The sequence below is a fragment of the Adelges cooleyi genome, unplaced genomic scaffold, assembly GCF_023614345.1.
Source record: "Adelges cooleyi isolate 19-005CV unplaced genomic scaffold, UGA_ACOO_1.1 ACOO_flye_CR_arks_rails_tigmint_CR_PRNA_9, whole genome shotgun sequence".
Taxonomy (NCBI): domain Eukaryota; kingdom Metazoa; phylum Arthropoda; class Insecta; order Hemiptera; family Adelgidae; genus Adelges; species Adelges cooleyi.
The window spans coordinates 511,552-535,889 of record NW_026096579.1 but is presented as its reverse complement, the minus strand read 5'-3'; the positions used below and the strand labels follow the sequence as shown (position 1 = coordinate 535,889).

Sequence of the window (24,338 nt, the reverse complement as noted above, 5' to 3'; positions counted from 1 at the left end):
TTGGAAGATGTACACACAAAAATATTATGGAGTTTTACGCAATAGTGATTTACGGTTTTTAACAGTTATCTCTTTGAGACGAACCGCCCTCCGACATGTTTATGACAGAGCGCTAACCGTACTTACTAGGTAGACTTGCCGTCGGTTTTTTTTTTTAGGTAAATATTAGCTGTACCATATAATAATAATAATTTGGTACACAAACCCTGTGCAACGGTATAGTAGAGCCGCCCATAAAATCCAAAACGTTATCACACCACAATACACCGAACAGTAACCGACAATAATAATATTGTGTACTGTAATAGTTGCACTTGTTTACTTTGAGAAAACGTCCAATGCGTTTTGGAAAAAAACACATATTAAACAGTTCAGTATATAAGTATTCAACGCTGTTAAACGACTCAGTCAATAATAAGTGTATAATTACAGTTTTACAAACTTTTACAACAAATTAAATATTTCAATGCAAATTTATTCGTGTTATGTTTAAACAACAAACGATATGAATCAATCTCGAAGGAAAAATATATTTTACACCGCATTTGTCAGATTTTCTGTCGCTTATCAATAATTTCTTATCAGCTGCTTTTCTTATCGACAATCTCTTATCAGTTATCCGGGATTTTTTTTTTCTTACCACCCTCCGCACCTCATCAGCTACACGCTTATCACTAGCCTATTCCCTCCCAGCCCTCCAAGTCATATTCACGAGAATAAAATGTGTAATTATTGTCATTAAAATTGTAGACCTCGAAGAGTCTCGGAAATACTTGAATATATTAAAATTCTTGACGCATTATCAAAAGTGGTTGTATACTGTTATTAATTCATGAAAATAATAACTACCTTATCCGACGACGTATGCGCTGTGCCTTGGGGAGATTCTTGTAATAATTTCAACCACTCGGAGGAAACAAAAAAACCGTCATTACTCAAATTACACAGAGCTGGTGTAATGTATAGGCACCTACTTGAAGCACATATTATATTATAGTAGGCATTAAACGCATGATGAACGATGATATACCTAGTCAAATAATTCCAAAATTAAGCGGTGTTTACATACACGGCAACGACTGCCCTTATTGAAAAAATAAATATTTCAAACTCAAAAATCGGCTCTCACGGCTAGTCATCAGTGATCTAACGACGAGGAGATCTTACCGATTCATGTTATTACAAAAAAATGTATGTAAATCTGTTAAATTATCCTTTACTGGTCCACGTTGTAAATATTTGTATCGTGAAACTGATTCGTGGCCATAAGGAATATTAATTTGTCTACTCAAATTTATCAACCAAAGGCTATAAAAAACTAATTAGGGATGTGACTTTTAAAATGTTTGATTATATTATTATTATATTCGGTAGATCCAATAATAATACTAGTACCTACAGTATCTTTTCTTATAATTATTACCAACTACCATATTATGTAAAAAAAGAAAAATAAAGACCTACAAATTGGCTATGCATTTATTATTTACACAGTTTAGATGGCCAACCTTTGCTTTGAGTTAATAATGTCGTACGGCGCTGAGACATGGTTATTTACTTAGGTGCACTGGTTATACTATAGCTTAGGTACATAGATGAAAAATATGTAAATCTGGTTCAAATGAACATAGACAAATTAATGCTATTTTTTCTTATAAATATTCATCGCGTGTAAATTATATAGCTTATTTATAGACTATTATGAGTAATAACCCAGAGTAATGATTTCGTATACAAATAGATGAAATATACATACATATATACATTTTTGTTACATTAAATTATGCTAAAATATTATTTAAGTTTATTTATACCTAATTTGAATATAAAAAAAAGTTGTGAAGAAAATCATTCGAATACATATTTCATATTCAAATAAGCATTTGTACAAAATTTCTGCCTGTAAGTGCATAGGTAATAATAGTAAAACAATATATTCAATTATATCAGATGCGTTAAAGTCGACAACATAATATTATTATTAATATCAGTGGTGTATTTACAAGTTATTTTCTTCTAATATGCAACAATACAAATATTCTCCTGGCTCTCTAATGTAAACGTTTTCCAAAAAAATTGTTCATCATCAATAATAAAAATGTATTTTCGTAGTTACCCTATGTATATCATAATTAATAATATAGTTTAAAAAAATATCATTGACTGTTGATTCAGTCGCACATAGCAACCGGGAAATTGACTTCGGTTAAAGTGTAATGTTCCTATTTTTTGTGGGGTTTTCCTTGATAATAAAAAAAGTATGGCTACAGATTTTTTAGAAAATGGTATATGCAATAGCAACATTCTAGATCTATCTTCAATAAAATGTTCAGACCTAAATCTTGTAAAACTTTGCTACCCGAAGAAATCGGTTCAGTGGCTTACACACACACAAAAAAAATAATCAAAAGACATTATTGTAAAAACAATACTTTCCCAGCAATGTATCCGAAGCTAATAAATAATATTATGTTTAAATAATAATATTGTTTGGAATTATTCGAATGAAAAATTATTCTAACATTTATATTGTTGAAATAATAAAATATTTTATTCGAATATCAGCTTTCGATTTGTATAAAATATGATTATTTCTAATTCAGACAACATTTTATTCGAATTGTTATGCACAACAGACTGTGGTCATCGATTCACTCGTCCACGGATACATTTTCGTCCAAAGATTTATATACTGTACTCGTCCACTGTCCACAGTGGACGTCGGCGGGCACGGTAGTTTTTTTTCAGAAATCATAGGCGGCGGCGGCCCGCGGCTCACGGTTTGTTATTGTCACACGCACGCACCGCGCGCGTACAACATATCGCGTCATGTGCCTCCGTCGACATAACACGACGTCTCCTACCACTCGAACGCAACCGCTTCTCTCTCGACCGCCGGTGCGTGGATTCTACAATAATAATAATAATAATAAATATGTATATTGTACATGTATACTATTATGGTTCTTACGGTGTTTTATTCCTCCTCCTCCTCCTCATCCACGGACCAGCGCAGGTGGCACGTACAGGTAGCCCGAGTCAGGTACGGTAGTGTATTTCTATATAGTACCCGAAACCCGCAACAGGCCGCGCTACCATCATTTAACATACCGGTCGGCGCGAAGGGCACCGACACCGACTCCCACTCGGACGGCCCGCCGGCCCCCACCCGCGTCCCAGAGTCGGCCGAGACCAGATCGAGCAGCAGAGGCTGAACTCTCCGAAGATACCTGTTTTTCGTTTTGTTATTACCGTCGAGTCGTCCCGCCGACGTCGTGATCGTTCGCTCTGTGTTGCTCCGTACTACCTGTATGTGTTTGTGTGTGTGTGTGTGTGTATGTAGACAATACTCGCCATACTTATAACTACGTTACAGCGGCCGCCGCCGTGTGTCGCGTCCACATTCCTCGCGGGAATTTTTCAACGTACGGCCAATACCAGTATTGATATATTGTATTGTAACATTTTGCACGTCGGTTTACTATGACTTGAACAGTACGTTTCCCGTATCGCGTGTGCGTGAAATCGCGTGTGTATGTTTGTGCGTGTTGTTCATAAAAAGTTCCCCTGTTTGTTTGGTGACATCATCTCCGTTCGGCTGGCCTTCCACCTAACCCGGCGGCGTCGTCCAGTGTGAGTAAAACTTGAGTACAGATTTTTTGCCATAGTCACAAGTGGTACTTACTCGGACTTGTTCGACCATATCGTCCGAGGTCGTTGTGTTAAAATAAAAATAAAAAACCATTTTAAACCGTTTTTAACGAGAAAAATAGCCGACTTAGTCGTTAAAAATCAGTTTTCAAAATCTTTTTGTTTAAAAATTTGTTTTCCAACGGGCTTCGGAGGTTTGGGTTTTTTTAAATTTTTTATTTTAAAACCAGTAGTGAACGCACCTGTTGCTTTCTCTGGGCCGAGGCGTTGTCCAGTGGCACATATTATACATTAAACCCGACCAAAAAAGGGTGGTAATTAACAACCCTCTCCGCCCCTTCGTTGCACGTCTAGTGTTCGCCACCGGTGTTGTCATAAAGGTTTTTTTTATCGCAATGGGAATAATTGTTATCGTTAACTAGATTTCTGGTAAAGTAGCAGCTGTAAATTGTCTCAAAACCGCCTCTGAAAGTATTACTATACATATTTATACAGGATTGGTATTAATTAGTGATGGCAATCCGAAACAGTGGCTATTGAAGCCACTTAACAATTGTATAATTATTGTACCCGAGTAAAATGTTTTGATGAAAAAACGCTCAACTAAATTAATAGCGTTCGTATAATCCAAAATCAACTTATCTTTTTGGCGTTATGTTTTATTTTTTAATTTTCATTAAACATATTTTACTTGGGTACTCACCGTTATGTTGTGAAAATATTTAATACACAGGTATACGATTTTCAAGTGGCTTAAATAGCGTTTTTTTTTTGGTTTGTGAAAATCCAGATTTTCAGTTTCCCATCACTAATATTGCAGTAGAAGTAATATTCGGTTTTTACGGCCCGTTATGGTTTTGTGTCACATTGTGTGTGGTGCTATAATATTATCTCTGAGAAACGGGTGTCGTTTTTTCGTTTATCAGCAAAAAAAAAAAATATGGTAGCCCGTGTATTACAATGCTGCAGTAGTTACCTACCAGCTATCTGGGTAACGGAGCGAGGTAAAATATACTATTAGTATGAAATATTGTTGTTGTATTTATAGAGAATCTCAGTATCGGTAGCCGTCCGGTTATTTCCGTTTTGGAAACTTTCAACTAATTGACTGTACAAAATCCAAATAGCCGTGTGTAATGTGACAATAACGATGGCCAAAGCCAATGGATAATATAATTGCCATAATATTATTGGGTATATTAATAGTGTAATAATGATTTTTCTACTTAATTAATATAATAATAATATGAAGTATTTATTATATATTTTGAAAAACGTCGATTCGCACCTGACGCCAATCCGGACAAGCTAATGTGACAATAGTCTGTTGTATGCGGTTCATCCTTTCTTGTGCAGTGGATTTGTGTACACACAAACGGGACGCGTTTCCCTCTTTTTGAATTTACTTTTGACCTTTTCATCCTTCTTAATCCCTTTTTCTGTAACAAGTAACAACAACAACAGCAACAACACTGACATTGTGCCCGCGCCAGTTATGGAACACGGTTTTATAACTATTATTATTATTATTATATTGTATATAATACATAATAAATGATGTATTAATATTACAATACAAATTCCTATAGGTGGCGTATATCTCACGATTTTTTGTTCTTTATTGAGTTTTAAAATAAATAAGAATTATTCCAAGCCAAACAATTTGGGTTTGTATAAACACTAGTACAATTATTGATTGAATGTCTGAAAATTAGTCTGAAAATGGGTAGGGGGGGGGAGCTCTCATGGAAAATAACAAACTTGACGGTCATTTACACAATAAAAAAAATAACTATAATAAATAAATGGAGATTTTCCATAAAATCCAAGTACAAAAACAATTGAATTGTGAGTTTGCTCGGCTATTAACGATTTAACACTTGATACTTGCACGTATAACGGCCCAAAATAACGCTTATGTCGTTCTTGTTGTTCAACCGGTGTCGTTTTTGTTTACAGGTGATTGTACGTTATGTCGAGCGGAAGTAGCGGTGCCGGTGGAAAGTCTGCCTCTGTCGGCGGCGAAGGCGTAAAGCCAGGCGTGGGCTCGGCATTCGTGCCGGTCATGCCGTCCAGCGGCTCGTTTTACGGGCACCCGTCCATACCGGCGCTACCGGCACCGTCTTCGGACTTTTTCGCCGCGTCCATGATGGCCGACAAACACAAAGCGCTGCAACATCACATCTCCATGCAACAGCAACAACAACAACAACAACAACCGGCGCCCGGCATGTACGTGCCCAAGCACAAGCCGTCCGCCGCGTCGTCCCTGCTGCACCAGCAGAACGAGCTCATGGCGATGGCGCTGGACAAGAACAAGGTGCTGCAGGCCGTCATGCACCAGCGCGGCTACGCTCCGCACCCGTTCCTGTTGAACCCCCAGTACGGCGGCGGTCAGCCTCAGTCGCTGTTCGCCGGACCCGGCGCCGCCGCGGCACCGCCGACACCCTACGGCGGCGGCGGCGGCGTTAACGCGGCCGCCAGACCGCGGACCTCCGCCGTCGGCGGCGCGGGCATCGGGCGTGCGTCGCGGCCCAAAAAGCAGTTCATATGCCGGTTTTGCAACCGGCAGTTCACCAAGAGCTATAATCTGCTCATCCACGAGCGGACGCACACGGACGAGAGACCGTACTCTTGCGACATCTGTAAAAAAGCGTTCCGCAGACAAGACCATTTACGCGATCACAAGTAAGATATTATTGAAATACAATTTTTTTTGTCAATAGACCTCTTCTGGCAATCTTCAAGACACACACCGTACATAACGATATTCATACACAATTTATATTGTATAATAATCAGATTTCTATTGTCCTCGTAAACCGACGACACACGGTTTTGTCTTGGCAAATGTATATGTGTGTGTGTGTGTGTGCCAAGGGCAAAACCGACGACAAAAATCATAGATATTTATAAAAAGTAACAAAGACAGAGAGAGGAGGTGTCTGCGATTAGGCCTTGCCCCCGTCGGCGTTCAATAAAATAAATGCGATTTTTCCATCGCCCTAAAGCCGTTAAACGAGTAATATATTCTCGTCATTGCGATTAATGGGCATTCCGTGCGGCACATTTAAAAAAATGACCGTGATTAAGTAGATTTTCACTGTCGCCGGTGAACGACGAAGACTCTTCAGACCAATCTCGCGTTGAGATCCTCTTGTCGTCCCGCTTTAGGCCGTGTTAAGCGTGCTATAGGAGTCGCACGAATCGATAAATCTAAAATCACTCGACAAAAACGTTTCGAAACGAACCCGCGAACCGCAGCTAACGACGCGATATTTAAAAAAAAATGTATTTTCCTCGGCGGTCACACGCTGTATATTTCAAACGCAGCCATATCCAAACTCATTATGTTTTTAATTAAACTAATAATAAACACTCGTTGTAGAACCGATAATTGAACAGTGCGCATTCGCTGTTGTGTAAAGCACACGCGCGTTGAACCATTCGCCAGTCCACTTGTCGTCTGTCGGTTTTTCTTTTACTTACCCGTCCGGTCGAGTGGTTCTTCCAGGTTTTAATTGGAGAGCCCAGACACAACATACGTATTAAGTATGGTGAACGATATTTTATTTTTTTTTATTTCTATAATCATACATTATGCATTAGATGCGCCAGTCGGGAGAATAAATACGGTGGGTGGTGCGGTGGATCCGTCGGCGAGGGTGGAGAGAAGAGGAGCAGCGATGATCTGGTTTTGTATACGAGACGGAATGCGGCGGTGGCGGCTTAATGTAAAAAAATGTAAATCGCCAAAGAGAATTTTATATTAAAAAAAAAAACGGCCGTGGCGACAGTCGACGGTTGCCATATGTACCTATACAATAGTATGGTAGGCTAGTAGTTTCAATTATTTTTGTTTTTCTTAATAAATAATAAAACTACATTTGCCCGCGGCTTAATCCGGCCCCTCGGCTGTAAATAAGCGAATACATTACAATGCTTCATAACATACAAATACAGTACATTGTAATACGCGTTACGCTTCTTACGGTCAGCCCAGCCGACCCTCACACTACATCATCGCAATCCGCATCTTTCCGTACAAACGGACGTTACTTTTAGGGCTAGGGCCCAGGGCCCAACGACTCGCGGTAATATTTCTAATACGTTTTGCGTAAGACGTCCGCTGTGAATACATTACATACATTATCTTTCTAATACTTTGAGGGGACGTTTTTTTTGTTTGTTTTATTTGCGTTATTAAAGAAGAGTAATTACCTCATACCGGCAATAAAAATGCAGATTACAAACGATAACGATGATGGAAAACGGCTTTGGTACGCGCATAGCAATAATCGACGAGAGTTGGCCGGCCACACTGTTTTAATTCAGTCTCTGCGTCCGATCGTTTATCATCATAGCCGGTTGCTTATAAGTTTGACGGTAAGTACACACACATACACACGCCGGTGCTACATACCTACCTACATAAATAATTATGAATAATACATCAGCGGCGGCAAATGGGACTCCTGAACTTTGCAAATTTATCGTCTCCTCAACCGAATTAAATAAATAAATAACGTCCCATTAACGGTAATTTTTTTTCCACCGGACCAGTCTGGTATATATTTAAATATATATATATATATAATATCTCTACTCTACCGCCGTCGTCGTTGACCGGTGCAAAAAAAAAAATGACCGTAATTAAAATTTCAAATAAACATTTTTTTTTTTTTTTTATCTCAATTTATAAAATATGATGAATAATATGACGTTATGTTATATCTACGGAGTAATAATATTCATAGATAAAGGGGATAGAAATTATAACACTATTGAGAACGAGTCGGCGATAAATGAAAAATCGGTAAACATAAAATAAAATAAATCAACTACCACGACGAGGGGCGCGAGGGGGGTGGGAGAAGTACTTACCCGCGAAGGAGTGTCGCGCCAGCATGGGGCCCATACGTATACCAATATTATATTATTATACTTGAAGGAAGGTCCACGGGTAAGGCGTGCATGGTAGGTTTAGGTATATAGGTACACAGAAACGCCGCTGCGGTTGTCGTCGTAAATTAATATTACCATAATTATGTATATTATTATTATTATTATGATTATTATTATTATACGGATACGAAACGCACATAACATTATAAGCTCTCTCTACACGACACATAAAATATACATGAATTGTGTATGGCTGCTCCGAGAGACGTCGCAGCTACGCTTTGGTTAAAAAGTATTATAAAAAAAATAATAATAATAATAATGCAACCGGCGCGGCGTGTCGGGTTGAACGCACTAAAAAAAGTCCGTGTAATCTTTGTGCACAGGCAACAATAATAATAATAATATGATTATTATTAATATTATTATATATCGACGTCAGAGCATAGGCGTGTTGGATCTGGCCAGTGTTGTCCTCTCTTCGGGGCAAGGCAAAAGTATATTATTCATTTTTTTATCAGCTCTGTCACAAGTTATATTGCCATTATATTATTAGTACTAGATAGATAAATAAAAAAAATGTTAAAACATGCAAAATAGGTTGAAAATATAAAAAAAAATGCATAAAAATTTAAATATGCTTATATATGCAAAACAATTATTTAAAACGCAATTGAAACTCGTAGCTTATCTAGCTATTTTTGGAGCATTGAACTGCATGAACTTCCAAGACAATAATATTTTGTTTGAAACATTCAGGAGGGGGGGGGGCGGACGCGCATCGACTCTTATCAACTAACTTGTAGCTTATCAATAATCTCTTATCAGCTATCCGGGAATTGTCGATTTCCTCTTATCGCCATCCCTTCCCTTCCACTCTCGTTCTTAGTGAAAAAACGTATTTTTAATTATTAATTTGGCGGTTCAACGTGTGCGACAAATATTGTACATTACCTAATTCCTGCCGGCCATTCCAGACTTCTCAGTATGGTATACACAAAGACAACTGTTGCGATTTTCAGTGCAGCCACTTTGGGGAACAAAAACCTTTTCGTACGGTAATCGGTTAATAATTGTGGTGACACTACTTGTATGTGTGTGTGTGTGTTATCGTTTAACGTCACTTGTCACCGCGTTTTAAGATAATACCGTCTTAAATAATTATCGTACTTATTATCGCAAGGTAACTGCGGAAGCGGAATCGTAATTTTTATACTGTTTACCTATTTCTTTTTTTTTTTTTGTGACTTCGGTCAAACTGAACTCCGGTGTAACTTTTGTCGAAACAACGCGGAATGCATAGGTCGGTGTTCTGGGGAACGGCTCCTCTGTACGGTAAAGTGTTATACTCGCTTTACAACCAGGTATAGTGTAGGTATGTCCGTATATCGTTACATCTGAATTTTGAAATCGAGAGAACGTGATAAAACTCCTGTGCGCACGGCAGCCATTTCGTGCGGTCGCGGTTTGCGTGCATCTCCTTCTATTCGGACCTTGGGCATGGATATATGTACCTATATACTTTATACATCACACACACACAATATATACAACAGCCATGTCGTGTATTATAATATTATATGCTCTCGGACTTCTGAGCACAGGCGGATGATAATTTCTTGAAGCTCACGGTTTTTTTTTTTTTTTTGGTTTTTTGTTTCGTTCTCTTTTTAAATACACCGTTGTTGTTCCAGACGTTCGTGATGCGGTGACACATGTGCGGTGTATACCGTACTCTCTTCTGTGGTACACAACAGAGCCGTATTCTTAATCGTATATATGCAATAACACTATCGGGCATATAGCATAATACACCGGCGAACACGATACCCGGGGGTTTGCGGTCGTGATACACGGCGGTATCCGCAAACGTCGTGTGCACCATTGTGCTGTGTTGTATTTGAATTAAAAAAAAAAAAAACACCAAGGATATAGAATATTTTTTTTTTTTTATCGACGTCGGGTTCAACGAGCAAAGACTTGATAAAAACAGTGCCCAGAGGCGCGATCTCGAAGGAGTTACCAAAAGAACAACCGTATGTTTTTGCCATACAGTGTCGTTTATAAAAAAAAAAAATAATAATAATAATTTCATTGTCACTTAGCCCGCTGCTCTACATTCTCTTTGGATTTAGATCCGGAGGATGCAACAAATTTTTAGCGGTTATTCTTGCAAAGTAAGTTCTGGTTAGACCGCGGTAAACTGTTTGGAGGTTTTACCCGATAGCTGCGTGGGCTAGACCGCGGTACTTGGCTGCTGTGAAGTCAATGTGGGCTATGGACCGCGCGCTGGTAGGTTTGTGAAGAGTGTAGGTATATAATTAGTGTGTGTGTCAGACCACCGTGCCTACTGCCCAAAGTAGTAACACCTATGCTTACACGAGACGAGTAATTATCGATTAGGACGTTTAGTGTGAACTATCGTTGCTAGTCCGGTGTCGGGTTGAGTGCGTTTGTTTTGGAGTTGCGACATCTCGTGTGCGTTCACTCGTAGCGCAAGTCAAACAAAACCTTATGGTGCACTTCGCGGTTAAACAATAGATTTTCAAATACCGATTTTTGATTTTAATGCATCATTTTATTTAATTTTTTGGTCACGCTGACACGAGATTATTAAAGTTCGTGTTTATGTTTTTCTTCGGTAGTCTAAAACATTAATGTCTTAGACTACTAATGTGGATGTTTCAAAAATTGATTTTTCTTTTATATATAAATATATATTTTCGTCTTCGACATTTATTCGCTTGCGTTGTCATTGCGGGACGGATATGGCAATCGACGGGTCTTGTACATAATACAATAAATGAATACATACACCCGAATCCGATCGGCTGTGGTCATAATAGCCATCGGTCATCGCGTGACGCGTTCAAGTAGTTTTTCATAAACCATTTACGACCCCCGTGTGTAGTGTCGGGTTCAAAGGCTCTGCCAGAAGCATTTGACCGGACCCGCAGCGTTTACAATGGGCATATTTATGTTTCCAACGACAGCGGGGCCGTATACACGAATGTGACAGTGTGTGGTGTCGCTTCACCATTCATGTGCCATCCGTCTTTATTCCTCTTCCCTTCTCTTCTTGTACATATATTTTTTTGTTAATATATATATGTATATATACCTCGTAATGTTTCTGCCAGCATGTGGCGGTGACTGGCGATCATGTCGAGTCGATTTCTAGAAGACCCGTACCCGCACTGGCCGGACAAAGCCCGTTGCCCGTGTTTAGGATAGCGAAGACAACAATAATACACTTAGGTAGGTAGTAGGTGGTATTCACTCGACCCGATCCGTACAAAAACGTGGATTTTTTCCTTAAAAAGCACTTTTCTTCTATTATGGAAACGTGTCGCCGAGTGCCATTTTTCATATATATATATTATTATATTTTATTAAACTCTTTCTTACCGCCTTCGTGATGTATAATATATATTTTGGTGTTACCGTTGAGGATTATTTTTTTGTTCAATGGACCGCGACTACAGTGGCGTAATTTCGGGATGGCAGATAGATCCGAGTGTATTATCATTATTACCATTATCCTTTTAAATCCGTTTTCGTCAAGGTATCCAGCATGGTGGACAGCTCCGGGCCTGGGGACGCTGTAGGTTAGGTAACAACGGCTAAATCTCTTAGTGTAAACAGTCGATTTTTTTTCAATAACGAGCGCTGTTCGCCATATTTTTACCCGGTGAAAGGGACGGGGGGGGGGGGCGCAAGGCATATCGAAAATTCACTCTGGTCAGTATATAGATAGACTCCTCGTGTCTTGGACGTAAGTCGACGTTAATCGTTATTCGTTGTTGCGGGTCTGTCGAGTCGAAAGATAACCGTCAAAATAGTCGGCCGACCGGGGGCAGCTCTTTTGCGCGCCTCCATACCTCGTGACATTAATAATTAAAAAAAAAAAAAAAAAAATAGATAAATAAAAAATAAACCCCGTTGGACGGACGCGCCCGGTTTGATTAATGACCCGACCTGGCCTGCCAACAATCGTACACCGGCTTATCACAATAATAATAATAATAATAATATTATGTAGTACCTACCTACTAATATCAAACTGGCGCGGGTGTATTATACGTTTTCTGAGGTCGAACCACGCGTAGATTATGATTTATACGGACTAGCTTTATTATAATATTATATTATATTTATATATATATATATATATTAACATATATCGTACACGGGCTAGTGTAAATGTTATATACAGATAATAATGTATGTATATATTATTCAAACAGGATGTCACGGCCTCCCGTGAATCTCAAAACCGGATTTGAACCGATTAATTGTAATAGTAATGGTTTTTGAAATTTTTTTTTTTTTGGACTTGGTGTCGAATCAATTTTCGTTTATTAATCGGGGCACCTGAGGTGGGAGGGACAAGTGCAAATTTTCACCCTCCCCCGACCTCTAGGGGTACGCGGGAGGAGCAGTAAAAACGCTGTCTATTGTTTTTTTTTTTTTGTAAAACCCGGACTACCGATAATTACCATGACGGTCTCGAACCTCTTGTTCTTTTTAAACATTCCAAAAAACGTGTATGGTTTGGTTTTTTTCTTTTTTTTCGTCTACTCACGCTACCGAATGTGTTGTTTTGTGTACATAATAATAATATGAATATGAATATAATATACCCAAATCGGGCGAGGACCGTCGCCGTCGGTCGGACGCGGCGTGTAAAGTGAATGGAAAATAGATCATTTATTTTATTTTTATAATATAATACATATAGGTATACGACGAGTATGCGATTTTAATTTATGCGCGGCCGAGGAAGGAAGTCGAGAGTTGAATAGAGCTTAGGTTTTGATAGGTTTTTGATTCGCGGCTTGACTTATACATTAAACCGGTGCATAATACCTACTCTTGACATGATATTTTAAATGAATATAATACTATTAATATATATATATATACCTGCTATTAGAGAACCGGCACGTCACGACCCTCAATGGATATGTTTGCTCTGGCGCGGAAAGAGAGAAAAAGGTTTTTTTTTTTTATAACGCTTTTAGGTTGTTCAAATATTATAATATTTTATTATATTCTACTGTGTACCGCTCTTTCTTAATGCTTCTTTTCCATCGTGGTAATATTTAATAATACACAGGATATGTGTATGCACCGTATATGTTAATAATGCATTTTCACTAATGGTTTTTTTGTATACATATTTATATGATATGTACATTTTTTTCCCTCTTGTCTTTTGTGTACCGACGGAGGAGCCGGCAACCGGTTCCTCCGGGCAGTGTACTCTGTTATAGTAACATTACAAAAAATGTATATAAAATACACAAATTCTTGCCGCGTTCAATCGATAAAAATCATGGAATATTATTCCTATACTTTTGGCAATGCGATTTTGTAAAAAGAGAACATTATTATATTGATGTTGTTAAAAAAAATCGCGGTAATAAATTAAAATATTCGTATCGCATCGATGGATGGACTGCGGTCGGCGAACAGGTTATCGGTAACCGACTGGTTTTTATTTTATTTTTCTTCAATTTTTTAATCTTTAATTTTTTATTAATGAAATCCGCATCCGGTGCTAAAGTCTCATCCGAACGTCTTACAGTCAAGTAAAGTACGCAACACTCGGCCGGCTCGTTCAGATTTTTAATAGATTTCGTTGACCCGACCGAGAACGCCTATTGAAGTGTCGGGTAACCTAACGATATGACTAGATAATTCCTGCATTTTTTACATTGGGGAGTTGTTGGAGCAAATACTACTAACCATTTTTTTTTTTTGAAGATAGAAAATTAACGGTGGTAATATCTGCGTTCAGAGCATATAGATGAATAAATATTAGCGGTTACTTGGACGATTTTCGAGTCAAGTCTGTATGGAGACCAGGAGTGATAATATAGTCGGTTATCATTTAAATCTTATCGTTGATAAGGAATTTATACAATATTATTGTAAAATATGTGCACAATAATTCATGCGGCCACACTGATATCATCGCGAGTCCCTAATCGGTCCTGTTAATATTTTCTTTGTTTTTGACCGAGTTGGCTATGTTTTCATATTAAAGTCTGTGATCATACTATCGTATGAAATTTGAATTTATCTATTGATCTGTACAGTCGACAAGGAAAAAAATACTTCTAGCACACTCGCACGTGACCTCAAACGGTAAATCCATTTTGTTCATCATCCGTGCTTTGGTGCCCGAATAAATGTGTTCGGAAATTATTAGTCGCTACTGGCAACATGTATACTGTATAGCTCTCGGTGGATTATGATTTAAAGTGCCTATCTAATGTGTATTATTATTATTATTATTAGTATTATCCGTATCACAGTATGGTTGGACGTTAATACCACTAACGTCCAACGGCGTATGTTTCTGTCCGAGTAATAATGATCGAGTGCACAGTTTGCGATGAGAATTAGCCGCGGCCAGACTACCACTGGGAAATATGAATTTAAATAATACTCTAAAAAAAATAAAATCTAAAGACCAGTTTTGGACGTCTTCTGATAATATAATAATGTAATTCTTAATCGGCCGACTATAAAAAAAACCGTCGCGCCAACAGCGACACTTGTTGGTATTTTCGTGTGCAACAGAGCCGATTATAATATTATGTATAATTTATTGTTGTAAGTCCTACACCTGCGTTTAAGTCTCCTCTACCCGTGCATATTATTATATAGTTTTTTTTTTATCGGATTAAAATAAAAAAATAAAAAACTTACTAGCGCTCATGTGTGATAATGTGATATATTTGACGCAGCGTGGGGTGTACACCTATGTGTATATATATATATATATATGTATATTATATTGTCCAAAAAACATATATAATAAAATTCCCTTGTATAATTTTTGTCTCTATGAAGACATTATTATTATTATTATTATTATATTGTATTCCTATATATTATTATAATATTATAATATACACAATATACCTATACACAGTAACATGTACACACTTACCTACGGATATATTATTATTAAGACTCCGGTTTGCCGCCCGGCGTGCACCGCGCAGAACCGGTCTGTCCAGAGGCGGCGGCGGCGGCGGCGATCCAATGTGATTACTTGGCAACGTCGCGGGGACCTGGCCTCCGTTGGACAGAATGAGGTTGGTGTGTGTATATGTATATGTATGTGCAACACATCCTATACTATACTTAGGTACACGCTACACAGACACTAGTGTGTGTGTGTGTGTGTGTATGGCGGTGGTAGTGTGGAAGAAGGTGGAAGAACAACATAATGTTATACCTGCCTACTGGACGAGGAGAAAAATTTAATTTTCGAACGACAGAGAGAGTGATGATCGGGTATATAAAAAAAGGCTTCCAGTGTATATTGGCCGCAGAGCACAGACTCCTCGCATGTGACCATGAAACAACGTTCATCCGTTCTTATTATTACACTGTGAATGCCGACGCGTACTGTCCATAATATAATAACGTCGGTTTCCGTTTTTTTTTTTTTAATATTAATTATTATTAATAATAAAAGTATTACATTTTTTCCCTCGTTAAAAATATATTATCAATTTCACTAAAATGTGACGGCCCAAAAGGCCGGTAGTCTCGTTCGAAAAACGCTTTGTTGTTGTTGTTATTATTGTGATGATAATCGTAATCACAACAATATCAGAGGGGTTGTACTCTGTTGATTGACACTGGGGAAAAAAAAAGTAGCGTCGTAGTCTCCCTTGACTCTTTAATCCGCCCCTGCAACGTCGACTACCTGGCCGCATTAGTATACGTATACAGGGTGATCGATGTAACGCGTGACGAGAACGTTTCGCTTTATAGTACCCTGTTAATATTTCATTTTTTTTTTTCTTTTCAAATAAAGATCATCGTCCTTTTCAAAAATAATTCTGGCTGTCTAGGATTTGCAAAGCTTATTAAACCGAGAACCGGCTAAACAACCAGTTTTGATTAATTACTTCTCGCGTTATAAACGTTTTACCAGAGTGCGTGTAAATTATCTGTGCGAATTAAAATCATTCCACCTCACTCCTCATTGCGTCGTTATTGCGCGGACAATAACCACTTGAAAAGTAATTATTCGAAGTCGATTACGTCATCTGGTTTTAGTAGGTGTTTTTTATTCCTGAAAATTACAATATCCGAAATTCGATAGTAATAAACTCTTGTAATAAAAATAAACAACACGAATTTGATTTTTAGAGGTAATATCAGCGCAGAGGTAACGCACTACGTTAAAACCAATCACCCTGTATACTCTGTCGGGTTCACCGCTGCCGGGACAGGTGGCTTACGCTACTTTTTAACACCCACTATTCCGCCCCGGCGTTGGCTACCGACGCCCGCCTCCGCTGTATTATTATTATTATTGTTATTATTCTTATTGCTATTGTCCATTGTCGTGGTCGTTCCCCCCCCCTTGCCCTCCTCCGCCCCACTCCGTCTCTCGCGGTACGGCCGACCACGGTCCAGACAGTCCCCGCAGGCCGTGAAGTCGTGACCAAATGAGACACTAATTTCACCGAGTAGGCACAACGCGTTGTCCGGATGATTGTACTCTGGGACGGTGTAGTGTGTATAATATTATTATTACGAATGCAGAGAAAAAGATAGCGGCGCGCACATTGGGCAGGGCCCGTTGTTATAAAAAATATTGTATAATAACGTCAATCCTTGTTTGTCTCGTCGGTTTTAGGAAAGAAAAACAAACACTTTGCGTGTAATGAGGGACGAAACCCGATACACGTTTGTGCGGTAAAAGATTTCGTTTTTTTCCGTGTTGTCGTCACGGTCCGTTGCACCTTTTGTACGCTTCGGTTCACGTACGGGAGCCCGTAAAAAATGCCACTGTCTAGGGTCCTCTCGCTTAAGTATACAGAGTATAACGAACGCGCTAACGAGTTGTCGTTGTTGTTGTTTCAGGTACATCCATTCCAAGGAAAAACCGTTCAAGTGCACGGAATGCGGCAAAGGGTTCTGCCAGTCCCGCACGCTGGCCGTGCATAAGATCCTCCACTTGGAAGAGTCGCCGCACAAGTGTCCGGTGTGCAAGCGCAGCTTCAACCAGCGAAGCAACCTCAAGACGCACCTGCTCACGCACACCGACCACAAACCGTACGAATGTTACTCGTGCAACAAAGTGTTCAGGCGCAACTGCGACTTGCGCCGGCACACGCTGACGCACGCGGTGGGCGACGTGCCCGCCCCGGCGCCGACGTCGTCGTCGTCCGCCACGTCCACGCCGTCGTCGCAACCGGCGCACCACCATGACGACGACGACGACGACGAAGACGAAGACGACGACGACGAGCTGTGCTCGATGTTGGTGCAGAACCCGGAGTGCGAGAACGAGGACGAAGACGAAGAAGTGGACGTGGACGAAGAGGAGGACGCCGGCGAAACGGCGGTGGCCGCGGGCGGTTCCGCCGCGGACGGTAACTCGTCCGCCACCGGCACCGCCGCCGCGCAAGCTTCTCCGGAGGGACAGGCCGACAACAAAGAAGGCGGCGGGCAGATATCGTTGTTCCAGCATCGCGGCGTGCACGAGACCAAGTGTCACGACGAGTCGTCGGCGTACACTATGCGCCCGACGGCCAACCAACGCGAACAGGCCAACCACGCGGCCGCCGTGTTGCACGTCAGACGGGATTTGCACGATCCCAGACTGTCGTCGGCCACCGTGGTGCCGCCGCCAGCGTACCAACCGCAGTACCAGCCGCCGTCTCAACCGGTCGCCGTTCAACCGCATCGGAACGGGCAACCGCCCAAGCGCAAGGGGTTCAGCATTGACGAGCTCATGAGTTAGATCGCCGGCAAAACGTGGGACGAAAGTGTCATATTATTTTTATAAAAATATACTTATATTATATGTTTTTTTACATTTTTTTCTGTAGAGTTTAATAATGGTTTTATTTGTTGGTATCCAATGACCGAACGCGCAGTACCGTCCGTCCCGAGTACAGGGTAGTTTTTTTTTTTTTTTACAAATATATTTGGCGATCCCAAAATTCGCCATCGCCCACCCGTTGATTGATGTGGGCCAAAGCGAACGCTGTAAATATGTTTATGGGGTTTTATTATTATTATTATTATTCTTATTGTAGTACTGCAGTACCAGTAAAGCATTTCATTGTCTACCTTGGGATCAGATCTCAAAGACTCGTGAGACAGTGTACATTAATAGTATAATATGTCTTTTTATTTTGCTCTACATTTAACCAGACAATGTATTTATATAAATATTATTGATTATTGTTGTTTTAAGTTAAAATACACACTGTTACAACATTACACCTTTTTCAGTATTTTGTAGCTATTAAACTTGTGTAGTTGTAATCAATTTTTATAAAAACAACATAATATTATCTACTTGACTGATGCGAAACGTTGTCGAACTGAATTTAAAATGATATTTTGTAAAACATTAATTATTTAAGTGTTTAAACATTAAAGTAAAAAAATAATGTCGTTATTTTAACGTGCATAATGTCAAATGTATTATTGTGCTAAATTGACATTTTTTTTACGCGTGAGCATTAATTTTTATTTCATTTTAAACATGTAAAAAAAAAAAGATAGAGGTAACAAAATTTTTGTTTAGTGATCTCAATGTTAAACGTGGATTGCAAAAACGATAAAAAAATTTTAAAATAGCCTTCTACTGTGTACGATAATATTTAAGGGCGTATACTATATGACATAACATTTGACCGGTTAATAGTAATAAAACAACATTTTGTACAATTTTTATCTTACTATATTTTGTACTGCTATTGCCTTAAACCGTACTTATGTCCATTATTATTATTATTTTGTAAAAAACTTATTATAGACTGTTATGCGTTAAGGTTCTTTTGATAATGGTTTAAATATTTAATATGTTTATTATTTTTATTGTTCTTTTTTTATATATGAGTAGTGTAAACAATTTTTGTATTTATATAATATATATATATTATTATTATTATTATTATATATTATATTATGGTGTTCCATTATATTATTTCCGTGTACAACTCCGACGGAGTTTATTTAATCGTTTTTTTTTTTTTTTTTTTGTTTAAATAGTTTTCTTTTTTTCCAAAATTACTATTAATGATAAATATAATATTTAGAATGTTTTATTATTCGGAAATTAATATTATTTTTTATTTATGCTAATGAAAATCATAGTGTTTTTTAAAATATAAAATAAATAAATAAAAATATTTTTTTCAAAATACATTTTTTTTTTGTTATACATACAGTATAAGACAGTAAATCTACGGGAACTGTCTACGGCTATCTATAACGAACATCGGTCCAAAAACGGAAAAAGTTAACCCGTTTCCAGTTAAAATCTATAAAAAAACACTAAAAAAATGTAACACTTTTTCATCTTAAAAATACTGCATTTGTATCAGAAAAGCATGTGCATTATATTGTTGATTATCAGGCAGACCATCGACCCTAATGCTAAAAAATACCATTTTAAGCACATTTCTAATCAAAACCAGCATAGAAATTCTAATTAGTGGAATATATCAATTAAAATATCTATGCAATTTCGAAAATATGTTAGAAATATTGTCGTTTTTAATTGAATTGCTTATTTCAGTATCCCTTCAAGTACGCAGGGATTTCTGTATTATGCACATAGGCGGTTTCCCAAATAAGCGATTCAATTGTAAAGTAATTAAAAAACAATAATTATTCAAACTTATGTTATGTTACATATATTTCAATTATTTTTTATTTTAAGTTTTAATTATCGTTATTGTGCCAAACGCCAAGATAGATAATGGTGTGTTCGACGTTGAATAAGTAAGCCAAACGTGAAAAAGGTAAATGAATAAGTCATGATGTTGAATAACTACTAAATAACAGCTGTCGTAGGTTGCACTAAATAATTGTTGTGCTTTGACTCGAAAAACGTCATTTATAACGTTATGCAGTTAAACACGGAAAGTTTCGTATTAATGATAATGAATATTCTAAGCAGAGAAAGAAATTAAATGATTTGTACTTAACTTACAGAAAAAAAAGAGAGGAGGGGAAAGGAGGGACATATCACATATTCGCGATCCAATGTTTTTTTTCTTCGAGGAAGTTTTGATTTTGTAAATTTGCATTTTGAGAAACGCGCTCTTTATATTTTAATTCATACATCAGTTTTAACATTTTCGCGTTACACTTTCAGATGGTGATAAGAGATAAGCGATAAGAGATAACATGTCCACGATTCAATGTTTTTCCGTGAAGCAGAGAAAATAACTAGAATTTTTTTGTTTTGTTTTAAAAATTGTGTTACCAAATCTATACGGTTGTATTCAAACGGAAATTATATTTTTAAACATAACAACAATTCGAATAATTATAACGAATAATAAAATATCTGTTATTTATTTTTGTTCGTACAAAGATCCGGATAACAGTTTTAGATATATATTTTTCGTTTGAACGAATTTAAATGAGAAAAATCGATTTGAATACATTTATACTGATAATACACCGAAATTAGCATGCCGTTATTAACGTTCATGTGGCCGGCTGCTGGTACATGATAAATCTCTCTCGGCAGCCGGTTGACATTAAATTATGCAAAGTACTGCGAGAACGTGTCGGGATTTAAATAATTAATCTTTTAATATCTCAAATCCCGCACAGAGGTCATCTATGTACGTATATAGTAATAATATGTCTTTAACGGCGGCTCAAAGTCCGTCTAGAAAATAATATATAATATTCTCTTTATACGGTAGTGTAATAATAAACCGAACCAGTTTTGTTTGTCCGGTCTAGTTGGGTGGGAGTCATAAAAAAATATCGTTTTTTTTTTCCCTTCTATATTTTACACACAAGAATGGGCGAGTGCAGCGTTATTCATTCTTTTATGCGTGTACCTTATAAAAAAAAATTAAAAAAAAAAAAATATAATAATAATCGAATCTCGGTGGCCCATCCCGCCGTACTAGACATATGTATGTATGTATGTATTATCCTTTTATGTCTTATATATGTTTTTTAATCCAGTTTAGTACAATAAAAAAAAAAAATGTATATATATATTATACACATTCTGGGCCACGGGCTATTTTGTCGGACCTCTTGCCGAGCACAATATTTTAAGGTGCTGTATAATTTTACACAATAGTCGATCGACTTATTAACCGTGTAACCCACCTAAATCGGTATACGTATGATAGTATTGGGTACATACCTGTGAGGGCGAGTGTAACATTTCGACATTTCGGTAAAAAAATTATGTCAGACGGTCCAAGTTGTATTATATTATTACATAGTATGCAAGTCGAACACTATATGGGTCTATAACGGCGGTATGGTTTGCGTGTACACCTAGACTAATTGAAGGGTTATGGCAAATCGACATTTATCCGCCCTCGAACGCCCCCGGGTTATTTATCCTGAAATTTTCAAAAATATTTACCTACAAGTATAGCTGTTAACCGTGAGTAGGGTACAAGTGCGTTATTGATCACCGATCAAACCCGACCAGCTGGTTAGATTTTTCAGTATTTATGGCACGTTAAGTATCGATGTGTGTGCAATTAACAAACTAAAAAAAAAAAAAAATAACAATAAACTATTACTCCAGATAGAGACGCTGTTTCAAGTAAACAATCCGGGTTTTTTTTTTGAATCCGAAAATGCTTATATTCACATTGTAAATTCATTTATAACGTTTTTTGCATTCACGCGTATCAATATTGTTATCGCAATCTTATCTCTTATCAGTTGATTGCCACCTCTAATTAACACTCGCGGTGTTGCTTTTTCGTATAGTTTTTGGATATTATTTGTTTCCATTGTTGCAATGTTGTGTTGCTTTTTTAAAAAAAAAAATCACATTGTAAAAACATATTTTAAGTAGCCAAGAGTGGTCGGATTTGCTAGTTTAGGCACAGTACCTAGGGCTAGGTAAAAAGTATAATTAAAATATTGCCATATAGTTGGCAATAGTATCAAACCTACCTACGGAGAGCTATTAGTCAGGCACTCCCTAATTTCCTCTTGTTTACTAATTTCTAATAGAAACCTAGTCACTCCGTACATTCATTTCAACGTTCTCAACTCAGCTGTTTCTATTTACTTTTCATCCGTCTTATTCAACGGCTACTTTCATACATATTTACTGACCATCTTTCTGTCACACAACACTCGTGCTCCACATTTTGTGTGGATTGAAGCCGGGCAAAAAAAGAACACAATTAAAAACGGTCTCCATAGTCGGATAACGATTATTGGTTCTATTGCGGTTCGCCGCGAATCACTTAATTTCCATCACAATCAAATTACACGGCATCGAGTCACGTCATGCGTGACAGATAGGTACTGAATAATAATAATGATAATTATCGTTAGCGCTCATAATATTAGTTAGCTAGCTTTGCCGGGTATGGACGGCCAACGGGTATGAAGTACCACCTACCCGAGGCACAGTTGGCATACAAGTGCACTAGCTATCTGGTCAGCGTTGAAGGTGTAGAAAAAAAAATATTAGGCGATTATCGCGCATCATGACAAAACGGGGCTTGTTGAGCACATGTGCTTTACTATTATCCACTTATCAGGTATACCCGTATTGTTATCCCATTATTCAATCCGGTCAATTAGTCCGTAGACCGGCCGTTGTTTATTGTCGGCGAGCTTGCTCGCGTACCGGAAAAATACAATATTACCTATTGATGGACAGATGCAATCTGACCGATCCGGTCACAACGACGGTTTGTAATTAGGACCCAAGAGACTGCTGTGGGTTTCTCGTTCCACGGTTCGGTTCAACTCGGCTCACACACAAACCCTATCGACACAATATTACAGCCGTGTTCGGGCCAAGGCGAAAATCAAATCTCCGCAGCTGTCCAACGCGTTAAACAATGTTGTTTTCCTTTAAAAAAATAGAGCCTCCGGACCGGCGGAATACATTACTATACACCCGCCTATATACCGTAGCAGCAACGGGTGAAAATATATTTAAATGTTTCGGTTTAAATTATTTTTCTTGTACAGACAACGGTTTTCGTTAGGTCCGACAATGCAACGCATTCTTTTGTATGGTAGTTAAAAACATCAAATACGCCTACTAATCGCTACCACGGCATACCGCCGAAAAGAAGATGAACTCCGCGGTATTATATTAATACACACCGTTAGCTCCCCGGTCATAGCAAATTCTAGTAAAATATCCTACGACATAGTTAGCCGTCAGATAAATTACACACCGTCCGGGTGTTTACGTGGAAAATAATAAAAAAGAAGCTGGTCATTAAAGGGAAATAAAAAATTAACAAATGGATGTCATCATTTATAATATTTAAACACATTCAGAGTCGTTTGTAATTGCGTTTATGAATTATTTAATTTTAATGGTAGCCGTCCGGACTCGAGTGTTACATTCTGGTTAGTTCGACAAAGAACTGAATAAAAAAAAAAAACGTGTTTGTGTGAATAGTAATTAGTCTTAAGAACCAAGTTGATATTACTTATGTATACTTTTAGTAATATAGAATTTCTATAATATATCATTGACACGAATCAAATGGATTATAGATAGCTAACGATTAAAGAACGTTAAACGAATAAATATTTGATTTATATAAAAATTCAATTCACAGAACTACTACGGTTTTGTCTAATTTAGTTCTGTACCTTGGCCTTAAGATAGACAGTGTCAAATGTTCATAAATATTGAGTTTAAACACTCAACAATCTTTTATGTTGTGTTTAAAAACAGCCCTTCCGAGACAATAATTTTAAAAGTTACAATAAGTTTTCTAAAAAATTACACAAAGCATAAAAACAAA

The 24,338-nt window shown here is 37.8% G+C and overlaps 1 protein-coding gene across 1 annotated transcript; it reads left to right on the top strand.

Moving 5' to 3' along the window:
- Window positions 1-3,180: 3,180 nt before the first annotated feature.
- LOC126846502 (protein bowel-like) lies at window positions 3,181-19,539 on the top strand. The gene is made up of 3 exons (XM_050585935.1): window positions 3,181-3,633; window positions 5,611-6,339; window positions 17,458-19,539. The coding sequence occupies exons 2-3, from the start codon at window positions 5,624-5,626 to the stop codon at window positions 18,338-18,340; spliced, it is 1,599 nt and encodes a 532-aa protein (XP_050441892.1). The 5' UTR covers window positions 3,181-3,633; window positions 5,611-5,623; the 3' UTR covers window positions 18,341-19,539.
- Window positions 19,540-24,338: the final 4,799 nt, after the last annotated feature.

Coding starts and splice junctions, on each gene's coding strand:
- LOC126846502 (XM_050585935.1), top strand. CDS start 5,624: ATGTCGAGCGGAAGTAGCGGTGCCGGTGGAAAGTCTGCCTCTGTCGGC. Junction 6,340..17,457: donor GACCATTTACGCGATCACAA/GTAAGATATTAT, acceptor TTGTTGTTTCAG/GTACATCCATTCCAAGGAAA.